The 20,767-nt window shown below is 44.1% G+C and overlaps 2 protein-coding genes across 2 annotated transcripts; one reads left to right on the forward strand and one right to left on the reverse strand.

Annotated features, from left to right (window-relative positions):
• Positions 1–3,150: 3,150 nt before the first annotated feature.
• On the forward strand, positions 3,151–18,662 carry LOC121860666 (potassium channel subfamily K member 15-like). Its single transcript, XM_042357946.1, has 9 exons — positions 3,151–3,234; positions 6,683–6,870; positions 7,639–7,769; positions 8,315–8,337; positions 9,417–9,595; positions 12,583–12,772; positions 14,533–14,648; positions 14,849–14,962; positions 15,288–18,662. The coding sequence occupies exons 2-9, from the start codon at positions 6,709–6,711 to the stop codon at positions 15,510–15,512; spliced, it is 1,140 nt and encodes a 379-aa protein (XP_042213880.1). The 5' UTR covers positions 3,151–3,234; positions 6,683–6,708; the 3' UTR covers positions 15,513–18,662.
• Positions 17,638–18,261, reverse strand: LOC121860667 (tyrosine-protein kinase Srms-like). Its single transcript, XM_042357947.1, has one exon. The coding sequence runs from the start codon at positions 18,259–18,261 to the stop codon at positions 17,638–17,640; it is 624 nt and encodes a 207-aa protein (XP_042213881.1).
• Positions 18,663–20,767: the final 2,105 nt, after the last annotated feature.

Genomic DNA, 20,767 nt, shown 5'->3' on the forward strand with positions numbered 1-20,767 from the left:
CTCTTACATGTATATAAGTAATTTCTATCACTTATTTAAAATCTATGTAAGTAAAGATATAGAAGTTTGTTTGGTCTTAATCCTGAATTAAGGACTTTGATTCTACTGAGGAGTCTGTCATCCGCCTCGGTAATTATCGTCGGGAAATACAGTACAGATGAGGTGGTTTAATATGTTTTTAGTGCTTTAAGGCTGACCAGAGTGACGTGTTCAATAAATTAATTATCATACAGGTACAGGTAATAAGTACAGGTAATAGGTACAGGTAATAATATGTACAGGTAATATGTACAGGAATAGTACAGGTAACAGCTTACAAATGTGGATACAATCTTGTCTTCCTCCCCCTCCTCTTCCTGCCCTCTCTTTCCTCCTCCCCTTCCTCTCCCTTCCCTCCCTCTTCCTACCTCACCCTACCCTCCCCTTCCTCCTTTCTCCACTACCTCCCTCCACCCTCCACCTCTCTCCACCCTCCAATCACGGTTCAGTTTAAGGTCTCGCCATAAAGACAGGATGAATCTCTCTTCTGATTGGCCAGTCTGATCTGACAGCATGGAATCTGGTTGAAGTCTGGGAATTATTTGCTGGTCTTACGCTTTTCGGTTGGTGGGCTAAGGGTTAGTGGGTTAGTGGTTGTGTTTGGGCTTGGTGTTAGTGGGTTGTGTTTGTGGGCTTGGTGGGTTTGTGGGTTAGTGGATGGGGTGTAGTGGGGTTGCTGGGGCTTGGTGGGTTTGTGTTAGTGAGCTGGTGGGTTAGTGGGTTGTGTTTGTGGGCTTGGTGGGTTGTGTTAGTGAGCTGTGTTAGTGGGTTGTGTTTGAGGCTTGGTGGTTTGTGGGTTAGTGAGCTGGTGGGTTAGTGGGTTGTGTTTGTAGGCTTGGCAGGTTAGTGGGTTGTGTTGTTAGTGGGTTGTGTTAAGGGGTTGGGTTATGTGCGTGGGTTGGTGGGGTTAGTGTGGTGCTGTGGTTGAGACTAAGCCAATTATCTCTGAGGAAGAGGAGGAGGAGGGGAGGGGAGGGGGAGGAGGAGGAGGAGGGGAGGGGAGGAGGAGGGAGGGGAGGGGAGGGGAGGGGAGGGGAGGGGGAGGAGGAGGGGAGGGAGGGAGGGGAGGGGAGGGGAGGAGGAGGAGGAGGGGGAGGGAGAGGAGGAGGGGAGGGGAGGGGAGAGGGAGGAGGGAGGGGGAGGAGGAGGGAGGAGGGGGGAGGAGAGGAGAGGGGAGGAGGAGGGGAGGAGGAGGAGGGAGGAGGAGGAGGAGGAGGAGGAGGAGGAGGAGGAGGAGGAGGAGGAGGAGGAGGAGGGAGGAGGAGGAGGAGGAGGAGGAGAGGGGGAGGAGGAGGGTGAGGGGGAGGGGAGGAGGAGGGAGGGGAGGGGAGGAGGAAGAGGAGGAGGAGGGGACGAGGAGGAGAAAAGAGAATGAGAAACAAGAACACAGACACACACACACACACACACACACACACAACAGCACACACACACACACACACACACACACACACACACACACACACACACACACACACACACACACACACACACACACACACACACACACACACACAGAAGCAGTTTACGAGCAGCGAAGGAAAGAGGAGAGAGAGAGAGAGAGAGAGAGGAAAAGAGGAGGGAGAGGGGGGTCACACTTAGTACTTAACCTCTTCTTTCTCCATTAAGCACCAAAGTCTTACTGAATGAGTCCTATTAGGGCCCCAATGTTAATGGGCCCCAAGTCTTAAGGCCCCAAGTCTTAATGGGCCCCAAGTATTAGTGGGACCCCAAGTCCTAATAGGCCCCAAATCTTAATGGTCTCAACCTAATGGTTCCAAATCCCAATGGGCCTAACTTATGGGCCCCAAATCCTAATGGGCCCCTAAACCTAATGGGCCCCAAATCCCAATATGGGCCCAAATCCTAATGGTCTCCAAATCCTAATGGGCCCCAAATCCAATGGCCCCAAATCCTAATGGGCTCCAAGTCTTAATAAGCCTTCAACTTAATAATTAACTACAGTAAGATAGGTAAGTAGTTAGAGTCTTAGCACAGTATTGACGCCATTGTAACTGTCGTCTGTCTGTCTGTCTGTCTGTCTGTCTCCGGCACCACACCACTACACACTGTCATCTCATAATATTAATACACAGACAGAAGAACCTCGATAACCCACAAGTGATACTGTAAGGTGGGCGTGGTTAATGGTGTGGGCGTGAAGTGGGCGTGGTTAACTAACATGGGTTGGTTAATGTAGTGGGCGTGGTCACAAGAAGGGGTGGGCGTGGTCACAAGAAGAGGTGGGCGTGGTCACAAGAAGGAGGTGGGCGTGGTCACAAGAAGGAGCGTGGTCACTAGAGGAGGTGGGCGTGGTCACAAAAAGGGGCGGGCGTGGTCACAAGAGGAGGTGGGCGTGGTCACAAGAGGAAGGGCGTGGTCTTAGTATGGAAGGTTCCCAGTAGCCATCCTTCCCTAGACGCTTCTTGTACTTCCCTCCCACTTCAAGGCGTCAATTTTCCTTAACTATTACAACATGGAAACCTAACCCACGATGTTTACTCTAATAAGAACTAACAAATAGCTTTGATTTTACTTAAGATTAACAAACTAGTAATTTACATCCGATAATCTTTTGATACGAGACGAAAGTTTATAAATCTGGGATATTTTGAACGAAAGGACAGAGAAGTGTTGCGTGTCGTCGGTGATTCACAAAGTATCGTTCAGGTTTGAGCTGCATGTCAACAAACACAGTGACGCGTTGACTGCGGTGTGGTGAGGGTGTGGTGAGGGTGGTGGTGTGGTGAGGTGTGGTGAGGTTGGTGGTGTGGTGAGGGGTGGTGGTGTGGTGGTGATGTGGTGGTGTGGTGGTGATGTGGTGTGGTGAGGGTGTTGTGAGGGTGGTGTGGTGAGGTGGTGGTGTGGTGGTGGTGTGGTGATAGTGACGGCATTGGTAGTAGTGGAGGTAGTGGTAATAATAGTGTTATAGTGATTGTATGAGAGACTCTTCAAATATAAAAACCGTATTAACATCTCTACCATTATTATCATCATCATTAAAACATAACCCACATTAAACACCACTACAAAGCACACAAAACAAACATTCACCTCATATCTCCGCCTTTCATCAATACAGGTCAATGAGAAACTCCCTTACTCAATAAAAAACCATTGCTTCATCACTCCTCATGACCGCCCTGAGCTGAATCGTCCCGGAGTCTGGATTTTTAGGTGTTCAGGTGTGTTCAGGTAAGGTCAAATGGCGTTTGTTATAGTTAAAATTCCAGAGTTTATATGTTAAATCAAAGTACTATTGTGTTTTTGTATATATATATATTCTCTGGTTTATATTATGTGTTTATATAGTAGTAGTTATATAAATTCGTATGACAGCAGAATGTTGTGGCCATAAACTGTTTTCTCACGAGTTACCTTTTAATAAACAATATAACTCACATGGAAGATGGTAACACTCACCCCAGCCGCTGGAGGTCCCCACGTTACTACACCTTGTCCTAATACAACCAGTACACAGAGGCCACACAATACACCCAGTACACAGAGGCCACTACCCAGTAGAGAGGCCGCACAATACACAGTACAGGCCACTATACACAGTACACAAGGGCCACACAATACACAGTACACAGAGGCCGCACAATACACCAGTAGAGACGCACAATACACCCAGTAGAGAGGCCGCACAATACACACCAGTACACAGGAGCCTGGCCACACCCAGTACACAGAGGCCGCACAATACACCAGTACCAGAGGCCGCACAATACACCCAGTACAAGAGGCCCGCACAATACACCAGTACACAGAGGGCCACCAATACACAGTACACAGAGACACAATACCAGTACAGAGGCCGCACAATACACCCAGTACACAGAGGCCACAATACCACCAGTACACAGAGGCCGCACAATACACCCAGTACACAGAGGCCGCACAATACACCCAGTACACAGAGGCCGCACAATACACCCAATACACAGAGGCCGGAGTAGATTATAGTTTACATCGGTTATACACAAATAAAAAGATAATCAAAGAAAATGATATGAAGGGAAACTATTGTATTATTATCGAAAATGGTAACGAATCATCACTTTTTTCCTGGAAAAAAAATAAGTTAAATTTGATCTAATAAATGGTTACTAAACTGTAAATGTCTTTGAGTTAAAATATCCAAGTTTACCTCCAAAAGGTTTAAATTTTCACTTTTAACGTGATATAATGTTATATATTCCATCATGTTAACTGTTCTGCTTCATATCATAACTAGTTCACTTTTCCCTTGCATATGACGCATTTTTATCGTGTACGTGACTCGGGTTTATGCGTCTTTCGCTTTTTGTTCTTGTAAATGACCCGGTTTTATCATGTAAATAGCCCTGCGTTTCTCTGAATTACGCTTACCTATTTTGCTGCACACCTGATGAAAGGGTTAAGCTTGAAACGTAACGAGGAGTGTTCACGAGAGAGAGAGAGAGCGAGAGAGAGAGAGAGAGAGAGAGAGAGAGAGAGAGAGAGAGAGAGAGAGTAATACAACGTGTCTTCTACTCTGTGGGTAATTATAGCATATTACCTAAACGTCGGCAGGTGACGTGACCTATTATTTGCCCCCTCTCTCTCCGTCTCTTACCTTAACCAATAATCTAATCACATTATCTCCTGCAGGTACAGTCTAATTAATCAATGTCAGTTGTCGCAATTACGGTTAGTCAAACAGCCACAACAAGAGAGAGAGAGAGAGAGAGAGAGAGAGAGAGAGAGAGAAGGGTGATGATATGCAAAGGAAATTATGGAATGTGTTTTTATGTTCAAGACTCATTTCCCCTTGTGTAAATATCATGGCGCTAGACAGTGCTTCTCTCCAGGTTGAGCAATATTGACGAGTATTATCTGAGCGAAATACTTGCTTCTGTTTATCTAACTCACCAGACACACGAACAAACATAAACCCCTTTGAGGACGATGGTTTAACCCCTGAAGGCGATGGTTTAACCCCCTGAAGACGATGGTTTAACCCCTGAAGACGATGGTTTAACCCCTGAAGGCAATGGTTTACCCTAACCTAACCTAACCTGAGAAACACCATAGTCTTTTACCATTGTTCTTGAATCACCTGCGGACCCCTGATGCATAGTTACCTTCCCACAACACGCACTGCAACATTCACCATAACACGCACTGCAACATTCACCATAACACGCACTGCAACATTCACCATAACACGCACTGCAACATTCACCATAACACGCACTGCAACATTCACCATAACACGCACTGCAACATTCACCATAACACGCACTGCAACATTCACCATAACACGCACTGCAACATTCGATTTTTCACCAGTTCATAAATCACTCTGGTTCACTCATACCGCGTAAAGCTAATCCCAGCAAACGAACCCGGAACTAGTTTTTGTTTTCATATTTAGGCAGTAGGTATAAGATCAGGTTAAGCTAGGTTAGTGTTAGGGGTAGGTTAGGGGTGGGTGAAGTTACGTTAGGGGAGATTAGATTTGGTTAGGGTAAGGAATGGTTTGTTTAAAGTAGGCGAATCCGAACATGAATGAATCCCTATCCGAATCCGGTGCGCCACTAACTCAGGTGTAATACATGCAAAGGTGTAATTATTTCGTATTACACAAACAATAATGTAATTAGTGGTGGGGACATTATAGAGCTTAAAATCATTTCATCTAACTGACTGACTGACTGACTGACTGACTCACTGACTGACTCGTGTTGTTGTCACGTCCACCAGCTCAAAGTTCAAGTCTCAATACTGCAAACTCATGTCCAGATGTTTTACAAGTTACACAATAGAATATTATTCAAGGATATACCACCACCACTATCACCACCACTATCACCACCATCACCACTATCACCAAAACTATCACCATCACCATCACTATCACCACCACTATCACCACCATCACCACCATCACCACTATCACCACCACTATCACCACCATCACTACCATCACCACCACCACTATCACCACTATCACCACCACCACCACCACTACCACCACCACCACCACTATCACCACCATCTTGCAACATTACCAATAAGTCAGGTATAAAATCCCCCAGGTATAACAGGTGTTCACTGAGCCAATTAAACACACCTTAAAGACTCAATAAGGTAAACAAACGTCATTATTATCATTACATATAATACCTTAGATACATAGCAAGAAATTATTACCTTATATAAAAAAAATTAATAACTAAATCATATCCCTGTCAGTAATTTATGAGAATGGTTCCCTCGGCAGGTGTAGACAAGCATGGAAATGGTGAATTAAACAAGACACCCAAGTATGAATACGTGTTCCGGGGAGCTGAAGTTAACATTACATTACTTCTAGGCTTTTAACTTCGTGATATATTGAGGATAATGAAGGGGAGGGGAGGAATTACGTTTACACCTGCTTATTACCTGTAATGTGTTGAGCTACCTGGAATGATTAGTTATGTTACCTGTCTTTACTGTGTGGTCTTGGCTGTGTTGTAGTGAGTTTATGTGATATTATTGTTTTTGTACCCTTTGTCCTTCTCTCTCTCTCTCTCTCTCTCTCTCTCTTTCTCTCTCTCTCTCTCCTCTTTCTCTCTCTCTTTCTCACATTAATTGTTTCTCATCACATTATCACTCACACTCTCTATTACAGATCCAGTGGACCACCCAACCACCCATATGTGTAGGAACAACGAGGCGGAGGTGGGCGGCGTGGGCGGTGGCGGGGTGGCAAGGGCACTGGGAAGTCGCTGGGTGGCATGGGTAACGAGCCTGAAGAAGAACGCGCCGAAGTTCGGTCTATTTCTGTTCTTCATTGTGTATACAGCCGCTGGGGCCAAGGTGAGAGAGAGAGAGAGAGAGAGAGAGAGAGAGAGAGAGAGAGAGAGAGAGTATGGTGGATATGTGACGTCATTATTTGTTTATGGCGCCATCTAGTGTGTGTGTGTGTGTGTGTTCAGCTGACATCCCATCTCCCTTAATTTAAAAGCACTAACACCGAATTTCTCTCTATATTCACAAAAAAAAAACACAATCTCTCTATAAAAACAAGATAAAGAACACCAAATATAAAAAGATACCACCCCAAAATAAAGTAATATTTCCTAAAGTAAAGTTTTTGTGATTAATCTTTTAGAAGCCTGATACGAGTAGAGGGTGATCGATGACCACCACGTCAAACATTATTGGAACACACACACAAAAAAAACAATCCCCCGCCCATCTCCCTTCCTGACCTTATATTTAATCTTTTAACCCAAATTCTACTAAAAAAAAAAAAAATAGCATCTCTAATAATAATATCAATTACAGTAAAATATCAAGACTCCATTTTTTATCTCGTAGTAAAAATAAAACTTCAAACCGTCCTAAGGGGGGAGGGGGAGGGAGCAATGTTGGCTACCCTGCTAGTTTACTGTACATATTGTAGCTCTTATGGTGATTGGTAATGTTGGTAACACTGTGACTACTGATGGCCTGACCACTGGTAGTCTCTCTCTCTCTCTCTCTCTCTCTCTCTCTCTCTCTTGCTGTATGTGTGTGTATGTATGTAATGAGAATATCTATCTTACACCTGTCTTTACACCTGTCCTTACACCTGTCTTCCAGATCTTCCAGGTGTTGGAACATCCAGCAGAGGTACAGGCTCAGGGGGTTGCTGGAGCCGCCTTGGTCAAGAGTCGCTCCGAGTTCCTTCAGGCGCTGGTGAATATGTCCGCCCCTCGCTCTTCAAGTACCAGGTGAGAGAGAGAGAGAAAAGAAAAGAAGAAGAGAGAGAGCTGAGTACCAGGTGAGAGAGAGAGAGTCACTGTAAATTCTGAAAAGGAGTTTGATAATAAGTAAGGTTCTGATCACTCTCTCTCTCTCTCTCTCTCTCTCTCTCTCCTCCGAGATTATGTAAGTACAACAGAATAACTACAAGAATAAATACTCTTAAGTAACGACGAAAACCTCCATCAGTCAAGTCAGTGAAGTAAGTCAGGAAGTGAAGGGGAGGGGGTAGATGGGAGAGAGGTGAAGGAAGAAGGGGGAAGGGAAGAGGGAGGAGAAGGAAGGCTGAAGGAAGAAGAAGGAAGGAGGATTAAACTCAACCCAACAAAAATTTACTGCATAATAATTTCTTAAGCTTCAGCAAGACCGACACGCACACACACACACACACACACACTATATCCAAACTAATTAAGGTTCTGTGTCTACATGTGTACGTAAGATTCTCATTCATGTACGTAAAGGATATGTGTACATGTGTGTGTATATTATGGTCACTCCCACATGCCCACAGAATTACTGACAAACATGAACCAAGTGTGTGTGTGTGTGTGTGTGTGTGAGGAGGAGGAGGAGGGGGGAGGAGGGAGGAGAATAGGAAGAGGAGGAAGAGGAGGAGGAGGAGGAGGAGGAGTAGGAGGAGTAGGAGGAAGAGGAGGAAGAGGAAGAGGTTATGACGTCATTATACTCCGTCACATGGCCTCAGTATACTGGTCTATATCTCTCCCTTAAGCCTGTGTTTATGTGTCAAGCCTGAGTATACTGAGACCCTAGTGGTGTCATACTGGTGGTGTCATATTAGTGGTGTCATATAAGTGGTGTCATATAAGTGGGTCATACTGGTGGTGTCATATTAGTGGTGTCATAATAGTGGTGTCATATTAGTGGTGTCTATTAGTGGTGTCATATTGGTGGTGTCATATAAGTGGGTCATACAGGTGGTGTCATATTAGTGGTGTCATATTAGTGGTGTCATTTTCTTCACATTAGAATTTCTGCTGTATGATAAACTTGTCTCTCTCTCTCTCTCTCTCTCTCTCTCTCTCTCTCTCTCTCCTATCTCTCTCTCTCCTGCAGGTGCGGGTGTCGAAATAGCGCTGCGGCTTGGTATGAGGTAAAGTAAAAACAGCGGTCAGGCAGGCGTGTCTCACACTCCGGCCTCAGAACCAAGTTACCAATGGAACTATATTGAAAGTGTATTGCTTCCACTGTATACCACTATAGGTGTGGCGTATTGTGTGTGTGTGTGTGTGTGCGTGCGTGTGCGTGTGCGTGCGTGTGTAACCACTGCTACACTACACTAATAGTACACTAACAATAACAACTACTACTACTTCACCATGATGCCTAAATAATAACTAGGTACACACAGCTCATTAGTAACCACGTAACTACGACCTGACACACACACACACACACACAAGAGGTTTAACTATCTCAGGGGTCTATTAGTGTCGTATGTAAATCTAGTCGTTCTAACTATGCCCCCAGACCCCTCCCTCCCCTCTCTCTCTCTCTCTCTCTACTTCCTCCATTCTTTTCTCTCTTCCTTTCCATCTACCCTTTCTCCCCTCTCATCATCCCCTCTCACTCACCCCCCTCTCCTCACACCTCAGGGTACGGCAATATGGCTCCGGTTACAGCATGGGGCAGGTTCTTCTGTATCCTGTATGGGTTCGTGGGTATCCCGGTTACCCTGACTGTAATATCAGACCTGGGAAACATCTTCGCTAACTTGGTCTCATCATTCTCTAAGAACTTCCACGCTATCACCAAGAACTGTGGAGCCGTCAAGGTGAGTGAGGTGTTCTGCTGCTGTTGAGGTGTTCTTAAGGTGTACTGCTGTTATATACGTGTTCAGCATATAAACATTCATACAGACATGCAGATGCGTACACACACACACACACACACACACACACACCTGTATAAACCACTAACTGACACGACTACAACTACTACAACTACTACTACTACTACTACTACTACCACTACTACTACTACTACTATACTACTACTACTAATAATAATAATAATAATAATAATAATAATAATAATAATAATAATAATAATAATAATAATAATCACAGGTGGGCAACACTCCCGTAGCAGGTACAGTTGCCATGTAGCATAATAGTGGCGAGAGAGACGGCAGGTAATAACACCGTGTATCGCTGAAGATTTATGTAAGCTCAGCGGCGTTAGTGGTCACGATTATGTATGTACCTGTATGTAGCAGAGAGAAATATCCGTCAGGTGTGTAGATTAAATTAAATTAAATCACGTTAAATTACCCTTAAATACATTACATTTAATTTAGAAACAAAAAAAAATAAATAAAAAATTACTCACACACCAAATCAACGTACATACAAAAAATACAACCACACCTCCACACACACACGCACGCACGCAACCAAACACAGACAACCAGAAACGTAAACAAAATAGTGTATAAGAAAGACTATGATCAAGGGTTGTTTCCGTAGCGGTAAAATGTAATAAAAACGCGAGTGGCAGATTGGCGTGTTGGTAGATAAAGTTTGGGTCTGAGGAGGAGGAGGAGGAGGAGGGAGAGGAAGAGGAGGAGGAGGAGCAGGAGAGGGAAGAAGGAAGAGGAGGAGGAGGAGAAGAGGAGGAGGGAAGAAGGAAGAGGAGGAGGAGGAGGAGGAGGGAAGAAGGGAAGAGGAGGAGGAGGAGGAGGGAGGGAAGAAGAGGGAAGAAGGAAGAGGGAGGAGGGGGAAGAAGGAAGAGGAGGAGGAAGAAGGAGGAGGAAGAAGGAAGAGGAGGAGGAAGAGGAGGAGAGGAGGAGGAGGAGGAGGAGGAAGAAGGAAGGAGGAGGGGAGGGAAGAAGGAGAAGAGGAGGAAGAAGGAGGAGGAAGAAGGAAGGGAGGAGGAGGAGAAAGGAGGAGGGGGAAGAAGGAAGAGGAGGAGGAGGGGGAAGAAGGGAAGAGGAGGAGGAGGAGGAGAAGAAGGAAGGAGGAGGAGGAGGAGGAAGAAGGAAGAGGAGGAGGAGCAGGAGAGGGAAGAAGAGGAAGAGGAGGAGGAGGAGGGGCAGGGAGAGGGAAGAAGGAAGAGGAGGAGGGAGGAAAGAGGAGGAGAGGGGAAGAAGGAGAGGGAGGAGGGAGGAGGAGGGAGGGGGAAGAAGGAAGAGGAGGAAAGAAGGAAGAGGAGGAAGGAGGGAGAGGAAGAAGGAGGAGGAAGAAGGAAGAGGAGGAGGAAGAAGGAGGAGGAGGAGGAAGAAGGAAGAGGAGGAGGAAGAAGGAAGGAGGAGGAGGAGGAGGAAGAGGAGGAGGAGGAAGAGGAGGAGGAGAAGAAGGAAGAAGGAGGAGGAGGAGGAGGAAGAAGGAGGAAGGAGGAGGGAAAGGAAGAGGAGGAAGGAGGTCTGCTGGGTGCGTGCAATTCCTGTATATCAACACGAGCATGACTGCCTGACTGACTGACCGACTGACTGAATGACTGACACATCTACTGATTTGACTGAGTGACTGACAGAGTTACTGACTGACGGACTGACTGAGTGACTGAGTGACTGCGAGACTAACTGTTAAATCACAAAGCACACTCATAAAACACACGAATACATGAACAATAAAAAAACACGAAAACAATAATTAACAACAGCTTAAGAACACGGAACAGAGTCAGGTACAATGGAGTCAGGTACAATGGAGTCAGGTACAATGGAGTCAGGTATAATGGAGTCAGGTATAATGGAGTCAGGTATAATGAGTCAGGTAAATGGAGTCGGTATAATGGAGTCAGGTATAATGGAGTCAGGTATAATGGAGTCAGTACAATGGAATCGGGTACAATGGAGTCAGGTACAATGGAGTCAGGTACAATGGAGTCGTATAATGGAGTCGTAGACAGACAATGGAGTCAGGTACAATGGAGTCAGGTACAATGGAGTCAGGTATAATGGAGTCAGGTATAATGGAGTCAGGTATAATGGAGTCAGGTACAATGGAATCAGGTACAATGGAGTCAGGTACAATGGAGTCAGGTATAATGGAGTCAGGTACAATGAAGTCATAACATTATCTTGATCTGGGATGAGTTTTAGCTACTCCACAAAGCACCTGACACTAGTTCTTGGAAGGTTTGGTCATATTTTGAGGCTCCCCCCCCCCCCCCTCTCTCTCTCTCTCTCTCTCTCTCTCCTGTTTATAGGTCGGGGGCTCGATAAACCAAGTCACAAAACACAGGAGAATTAATGTGCTTTTGTTTTATTTATTGTTTGTGTGTGACTGACTGAGGCAATTTCCTTCTATCCATTTCTGAAACTCATGGCGTGTGTGTGTGTGTGTGTGTGTGTGTGTGTGTGTGTGTGTGGCCTTAATACAGACGGCAACACACACAGACACACACACACACACACACACACACACACACACACACACACACACTTAACTCTGCTCTGGTTCCAAGTTTAGACATTTCGGGAAATTGTTTTCGTCTAGAAATGACTGCTGTCTATCCCTCAGTCTGTCTCTCTATCTTTTCTATTGCCTCTATCTCTCCATCTCATTTGCTTTCCTTCATTCTCCTTTCCTCATATCTCCGTCTCTCTCTCCCCTGATCTCACTGATATAACAATCTTCCCCTCAACCTACAGATGGCGCTAACTATAACCCCTCCTGACGACGTCCTGGTGGTGTTAGGTGCCGTAGGGGAGCGTTGTTACTCGTGTGTCTTCATGTATCTATAGAATAAGACCCTCTTTATCCCGTAGAAGGACTGAACATTCACTTAAACCCCCTGACGGCGATCTCCTTGCAGAAGCTCCGATTAACGGGTACAGGACCAGGCTCCCGTGGGTTAGTTGTACTGGGTGCAGTTGGGGCCTTGCTTGTGTACATCTCTATAGGAGGAGGCATCTTTATCCTGTGGGAGGACTGGACGTTCTTCGAGGCGTTTTACTTTTGTTTCATCACCATGACTACAATCGGCCTGGGTGATCTGGTCCCTGGTGAGTCTATGTGTGTGTGTGTGTGTGTGTGTGTTAAGAGTTAGGTTGGGTTAGGTTAGGTTAGGTTAGGTTAATGCTCTTCTTAATATTATTGTAGTTGATGTTGATATTATGAACACTATAATTATTATTATTTTTATGATTGAATAGTAGTAGTAGTAGTAGTAGTAAGGGAAAGGTGAATGAGTGGGTTAGCGAAATCCATGCTCTATCGGAGATTGCTAACACAGAGCCACATGCGGCCTTTGCAGCATTCACACATGGAGTCAAGCATCGTTGGAACTACCTGATGCGTACCATCCCTGAGATCCGACCCCTCCTCCACCCTTTGGAAGAAGCAATCAGTGTCAAGTTCATTCCCAAACTAGTGAAACACCACGACTTAACCCCAGTAGAAAGAACACTTCTTGCACTTCCACCAAGACTGGGAGGGATGGGACTAACTAATCCAGAGGAGATTGCTGACTCTGAACATCAAAATTCACTTAAGCTCACGGCAGCCCTCACTGACCACATAATAGCCCAGAATGCAACAGGGGAAGTGGACACCAGCGAAGTTAATAAGATCCGTAGATCCATTACAACAGATCGGCAGCACTGCCAAAATGACATGTTGCAGCAACTATTGCTGCAGGTTCCAGAAAATCTGACAAAAAAAGTAGCTATAGCGCAGGAGGTGGGCGCCTCGAACTGGTTAACTACGTTACCGATAAGGGCAAATGGTTTCAGCCTTAACAAACAAGAATTTACAGATGCCATTGCTCTAAGATACGGTTGGCCAGTAGATGGTTTGCCCTCCCAATGCGTGTGTGGCTATTCCTATGATGGCGATCACGCCATGGTTTGCAAGAAGGGGGGCTTCATATGCATGAGGCATGACGAGGTAAGGGATCTCACAGCAAATATGTTGAAGGAAACCTGCCGGGACGTCATGGTAGAACCGACCCTCCTTCCACTGGATGGCGAGATCCTCCAACACAGGACTTCAAACACATCTAACGAAGCCCGTGTGGACGTCAGTGCTCGAGGATTCTGGACGCGGGGACAGCGAGCCTTCTTCGACATCAGGATTTTTGATCCCATGGCCGTTTGTCACCGTAACCTAGCTCTCGATGCTGCACATAGGAGGAACGAGAACGACAAGAGAAGGGCATATGGGGAGAGAATTCAAAATGTCGATCAAGGCAGCTTCACTCCGCTAGTGTTCACAACCTCTGGTGGGATGGGCCCAAGCGCAAGATGTTTCTACGCCAGACTCGCGGAGCTGATCTCCGAACAGAAGCAGCAGCCCAGAAGTTATGTCACAGCCTGGATGAGATGTCGACTGTCCTTCTCTCTCCTTCGGTCGGCTTTGCTCTGCCTCAGGGGAACGAGAGCTTCTGCCCCTACTCCGTCAACTGCTGCAGATATCGACTATGAGGCTACAGTCACCGAATGCCGCATCGATCTGCGGCTCAACTAATTTAACACAGATAGGATAGCTTCTTATGTATTAGGATATTTAATATTAAGGTAAATAAATGGTGGCGAAGGTGTGGCTATTGGGGAGGCTGGAGGCCACTATAAAAAAGTAGTAGTAGTAGTAGTAGTAGTAGTAGTAAGACCTCATTTTTATTTACATCTCATTCACTCACTCATTCACTCACTCATTCACTCACTCTCAATAACTCACACATTTTCACTAACTCACACTAACTCACACTCTCACTTACTCTAACTCACACACATTTACTAACTCACTCTCTCGTTCACGCACTCAGAACGGACGGAGTTCATGTTGGTGTGTACACTCTATATTCTGATTGGCCTGGCTCTCACCTCAACCATCATTGAGCTCGTTAGACGGCAGTACGCTGAAAGCTGGCAACAGATGAAGGTAAAGCTTACTGTATGTATGTATGTATGTAAGTATGTATGTATGTATGTATGTATGTATGTATGTATGTATGTATGTATGTATGTATGTATGTTATAAATTATGGTATTGTTTGTCTCTAGTTAATATGTTGTTTACTTTAAGTTAATGATTTGTTTGCTTCAAGTTAGTGTGTTTACTCTTACTTGTGACTGCGGCAGGAGCTGAGTGGCCGTCTTGGAGAGCTGTCTGGTCCCCTAGCTGATCACCTGCGTCGTATCGGTGAACAGGCTGGCGATATCAACATAGACGTCCACCTGATGAAAGATCTTAGGGTCAGTACAGGTCAACACAAGTCAGCCTACAGTTCCTAAATAGCTCCACATCTTCCTAAAAAGCCTGAGTAACTCTTTATAGGCCTAGCTTACTCTTCCTATAGGCCTAAGTAGCTCCTTATAGGCCTACGTAACGCTTATACACGTAAATAAGGCATTTATCTCACTCTATAGAACTAATTAACTCTCTTTTACACTTGTGGTACCTCGCATGTTCCTACCTATTCCATCCCTCCCACCCATAGGACCTCAAGGACTCTCTTCCACTCCTTCTCTCCCACCCACAGGACTTCAAGGACTCTCTACCACTCCTTCTCTCCCACAGGACCTCCGCAATGCCATTCAGCTGAGCAGTAGGCTGGAAGCTCTCTCCAAAATGGACCCCAAGATGAGGAACGACGCCAGAATTGTGGAACTCCTGAAAGCCCACCTGAACGGCGACGAGAACGGCGACTCCCCGTTCATGGATCTGGCAGACACGGAGCCTCTACAGCCCTCTGTCAGGAAGAAGAAGGTCATACAGGTGGTGATTTATGAGACCTCCGTATGATTCACATCTCCTTGATGGTGTATGATTCGTGTTGTCCCGTGTTGAAGACGAAAGCAGCCGTATGATATTTAGTCCCTGAGGATGATAAGGCTTTGGGAAATCACACAGAGGACTCCGTACAGTCGATATCCCCGTGTTATATCATTCACAAGGTGCCGTAGGTGACAGGTCCATCAGGTAGTCCCGTATGATCAATGGCTGTCATACTAGTGATGTTTTATGAGAGCTCTGTTGATAAATGTTCTTCAATATGTCCATACAGGTACCGTGTGATTTACAACACCTTATGAAGTACAGTATGAGTCCTGCCAGCCTGCCGTATGAACTCGGAGATTCAGAATGATTATGGTGTTTACTAGGACCTCACCGTATGATTACTATAACCTGCCGTATGATTTTCGTGTCACCATGAAACATACCAGGTTCCGTATGATCTCTCTCTCTCTCTCTCTCTCTCTCTCTCTCTCATGATCTGGAGCTGTGAACGTAACAGAGAATTAACAGAAACTTTGGAGCTTAATCATTACCACCTACACAAACCCTGTAGACTTAAGTACAATAATTGATGACTAAAATCTTTCTCCTTTAATATAAACACTACTTCAGTTTGTATGTTAATTTGTAAACATCTGAGTAAATACTGGTGTTAGTTCTCATGAGCTTTATGGAGATAGGCATTAAGGTTTATAATACAAATTCTATACAAAATAAAGCATATAGCATATTCTTATATCACAGATAGTTGAGAATCTCTTTAGTGAGGTTATGATAAACACACAAGAAATCTATATACAGATACTAATGCCTTTATTTAACTTATTTACTTGACTTTATTAACACTGAATCTATTTTACTTTGTCACAATGTCTTGATTAAATTTTAGTCTCAGTTATATTAATAAGTTTGTGAGGTGAAGCACGAAATGAAATAACAAGAAAATGACAGAAACTCGTATTTATGAACTCACCTGCTGTTATTACCTGAGACAACAGCCTAATTATTAACGTGTGGAACTAGTTTTCTCATCAGGTAATCAGATAGAACCAGGGTATCACTCACCCAATAGGAGAACAGCGTGGGAACGAAGTACAAGATGATTAACAAACATCAGGATTCATTAATTAAATTGTCATTCTGCGTTAAAACCACAACAGTAAGTTACTAATGTTATAAAGTCAATGTTTCAATGTTAACAAGCGTTCAGAGTAACCTATTATTAAGAACTACAATAATAACTGAATTGTTAGTAGTCCAATAATTCCGTACTTTTTAATCTCGCTATATACTGCCACGCCAAATAGTCAGAGGGAGTGAGTCAGGCAGCTTGTGCCACCTGTTGACAAAGTGACGAACTCGACAGCAGGTCTTCAATCAATAAGAAAGAACTTTGTGCATTTCGCCATGATATAGATATTCATAATTGGCCCTGGAAGATGATGTAATCGGTAAAGGGAGCTCCTTTGGCTAGATATTCCCCCGCAATTTTCTTTTCACTGAGCTGTTAATAAATTTGTCAACAGATGGCGTGGCAGGCAAGGTATGACCTATTTCCTTTATAACACTATTTCTTGTTCCTTTACGCCATATTAGTTCTGCAGGGCATATAAGATCATTATGTCAACACCCTCCCCCGAGCCCTCGTGACGCGGTAGCAGCAATTCCCAATGTACACCACCTAGTTTACGCAGTGTATATAACCCAATTGAAAAATTGTATAACACCCAGTTTATACATTGTACACCACAGAGTGTACACAATGTACACCACACAATGTACATCACACAGTGTACACAATGTACACCACACAGTGTACACCACAGGCTATACTAAAGGCTGAGTCACATTTATTTATAAACACTCAAGTAATGAGTAAACATGAGGGGATCGTGAGTTAGGTTAGGTTAGGTTAATTGTATATTTTACCTGTAAAATATAAACAAAATCATTGAAATTGGTCATGCTCTTTACGAAATATGGCAAACTAAAGTGTTTATGCATAATATTGACTACACAGTTTATATTACAGTATGTAAAATGTTATGATATAAATTAAACTTGTATGGATAAACAAAGAAACTTTATTAGAAATATTACAATGACATATGTATCGCGTTCACAATTTTATTCACTGGTTTTGGTGAGCCAGTTCGGTCAAATGACCGATTAGGCTATCCAGTGATAGTCTGACTTCGGGGTCGACTTTGGCGGCTCTCAGATGCAAATCGCGGAGGCGAGTTTTAATGGAATCATTAAAGCTCGTGAACTCTGCATAAATCGTATGAATTATGTGTCCGAATGAATAAACGTCGGAGGCGCGTGTGATGACATCACCCCTCTTCACTTCTGGGGCAACCCAGTAGATGCGCGCACTGTCCATTACACTGTATACCTCGTCTAAAGGCATACCGAATACGCTGCATTCACCATAGTCGATAATATGTAGGTCGGCCTCACCACCTGGCAGCAAGGTGACGGTGACGTTGTCTACTTTCAAATCGTTGTGTGACAAATTTTTCTGGTGAATTTCTGATAATCTTTCACCAAGTTTTACCAGGGAGAAGAGAACCTCATTGGGTGAGGAACGTGATAAGTATTCTTCGTATGGCATCCCTACATATGACTGGATAATGATAAAGGGATCGATACAAACGCTATGCAAAACAGGGGCACCACCAGCTCCGTTCAGTTTTCTGAGCATCTGGATCTCTTCGAACAAAAATTCAAGATCGGAGTCGCAGAGGACTTTCATAGCCCTCAGCTCACCCTCATACTGGATGAGCGATACAGTGCCGTTCGTTCCCTCTCCAATTTGTTTTAGGACTTTTATATTTTTCACCTCATCACTACTAAGTTCATTTACGTATGGTGGTAGGCAGGAACTTTGTCGAACTTCATGACTTTCGACTTAAGAGGCTGTTTGGAGACTTTTAACCCACTCGCGAGCTTCTTGACGTTCGACTAGAGCGGCTGTTTGGCGGGTTTCTACGATACGTCTCACGCGGGAATTTACCGTTGATGTATTGAGATTATTTTTCCCTACCATTTTTGGACCAGGGTGGCGTTTGTTCCATCGTCGAGCTCCTTGACGCTCGACCACAGCGGCAGCTTGACGGGTTTCTACGATACGTTTCACACGGGAATTCATATTGTAAATGATTTTTCTAGTTCCATCGTTTTGGGACCACAGTTGTTTTTTATTTTAGTTTTTTTTTGTAGTAAGAGGCTTTGGAATTTGATGATGATAGTGATGAGGTTGATGATGGTAGTGATGATGCTGGTAATGATTATGCTGATGAGGGGTAGTGATGATGATGGTAGTGATGAGGTTGATGATGGTAGTGATGATGGTGGTAATGATTATGCTGATGATGGTAGTGATGATGGTGGTAGTGATGAGGTTGATGATGGTAGTGATGAGTTTGATGATGGTAGTGATGATGGTGGTAATGATCATGCTGATGAGGGTAGTGATGATGATGGTAGTGATGAGGTTGATGATGGTAGTGATGGTGGTGATGATTATGCTGATGATGGTAGTGATGATGGTGGTAGTTATGAGGTTGATGATGGTAGTGATGATGGTGGTAGTGATAATGGTGGTAATGATGGTAGTGCTGATGATGGTAGTGATGATGGCGGTAGTGATGAGGTTGATGATGGTAGTGATGATGGTGGTAATGATTATGCTGATGAGGGGTAGTGATGATGGTAGTGATGAGGTTGATGATGGTAGTGATGATGGTTGATGATGGTAGTGATGAAAAAGGTTGATGATGGTAGTGATGATGGTTGATGATGGTGTGATGAGGTTGATGATGGTAGTGATGATGGTTGATGATGGTAGTGATGATGGTGGTAATGATTATGCTGATGGTAGTGATGAGGTTGATGATGGTAGTGATGAGGTTGATGATGGTAGTGATGATGATGGTAGTGATGATTGATGATGGTAGTGATGATGATGGTAGTGATGATGGTTGATGATGGTAGTGATGATGAATGATGGTAGTGATGATGGTGGTAACGATGGTGTGATGATGGTAATGATGGTAGTGCTGATGATGGTAGTGATGATGGTGGTAATGATTATGCTGAAGATGGTAGTGATGAGGTTAATGATGGTAGTGATGATGGTGGTAATGATGGTAGTGATGGTGGTTGTAATGATGGTAATGCTAATGATGGTAGTGATGATGGTGGTAATGATTATGCTGATGATGGTAGTGATGATGGTGGTAGTGATGATGGTGGTAATGATGATAGTGATGATGGTGGTAATGATTATGTTGATGATGGTAGTGCTGATGATGGTAGTGCTGATGACGATAATGATGATGATGGTTTTGATAATGATGGTAATGATTATGCTGATGATGGGTGTGATGATGATATTAGTGATGATGATGATAGTGATGACGATGATTTTGATGATTATGATGATGATAATGACAGTACTAGGTATCTTCAAGGTAGTCAGTAAGAGTTTGCCAAAATTTTAAAATCACTGACTACCACAGATGCGAAGAGTGAGAATCAGTTATTATTATTTCTTCAGACAACATCGCAAAAAAAAAACCCCGTAAACTTCCAAATCTACTGTTTACCTGTTGATTATTATGGTCACTTTACTTTATTGTGGTCGCTCCATCATATTCGTAATTAGATCAAAGGAGTAACTTCCTCTCGTGTGAAGAATTGAGGAAATATAACTAATTTGTGAACCACTTACTGTTTTTGTTGATGATATTCCAGATTTTTTTTCCTAGGCCGCTGACAACAGGTGGTATAAAATTATTTTCACTCTCAGCCAACCAGAGAGCAGCGGTTTAACACTCAGCCAATAGGAGAACAGCGCGGAAAACGCTGTGGAGCGCAATTCAGATGTACACAATCAAGTTACAGTAGGTGGTTGTCTTGAGGTACAACCCACAACAACAATAATGTGATTAAGTCTATATGTGGATGTTGAGAAAGATGAACACTCCTTCCTACCTTCGAGAACTGATATGGGTGAACTTTTATCTAAGCACACGTTGTATTAAAAATGAACTAGTAAATCAACCAATATTATCCGATCTCTGAATCAGTCTGTACAGTATACTCTCGCAATAACGCCTCCTGCAGTGAGTCATGTAACGCTAAAGTCTTTCAGCCAATAAAAAACAACTTCGCACAGTAGGTCGTGCATGAACGCTTTCACATTGGCTCTGAGCAAAGGGCGAAGGGCGGAGCTTATGAACAAATCTTACATGTTC

This window comes from Homarus americanus, unplaced genomic scaffold (assembly GCF_018991925.1).
Source record: "Homarus americanus isolate GMGI-L3 unplaced genomic scaffold, GMGI_Hamer_2.0 scaffold34003, whole genome shotgun sequence".
NCBI lineage: Eukaryota > Metazoa > Arthropoda > Malacostraca > Decapoda > Nephropidae > Homarus > Homarus americanus.

Coding starts and splice junctions, on each gene's coding strand:
- LOC121860667 (XM_042357947.1), bottom strand. CDS start 18,261: ATGAAAGTCCTCTGCGACTCCGATCTTGAATTTTTGTTCGAAGAGATC.
- LOC121860666 (XM_042357946.1), top strand. CDS start 6,709: ATGTGTAGGAACAACGAGGCGGAGGTGGGCGGCGTGGGCGGTGGCGGG. Junction 7,770..8,314: donor CCTCGCTCTTCAAGTACCAG/GTGAGAGAGAGA, acceptor ACATGCCCACAG/AATTACTGACAAACATGAAC. Junction 9,596..12,582: donor AGAACTGTGGAGCCGTCAAG/GTGAGTGAGGTG, acceptor ATCTCCTTGCAG/AAGCTCCGATTAACGGGTAC.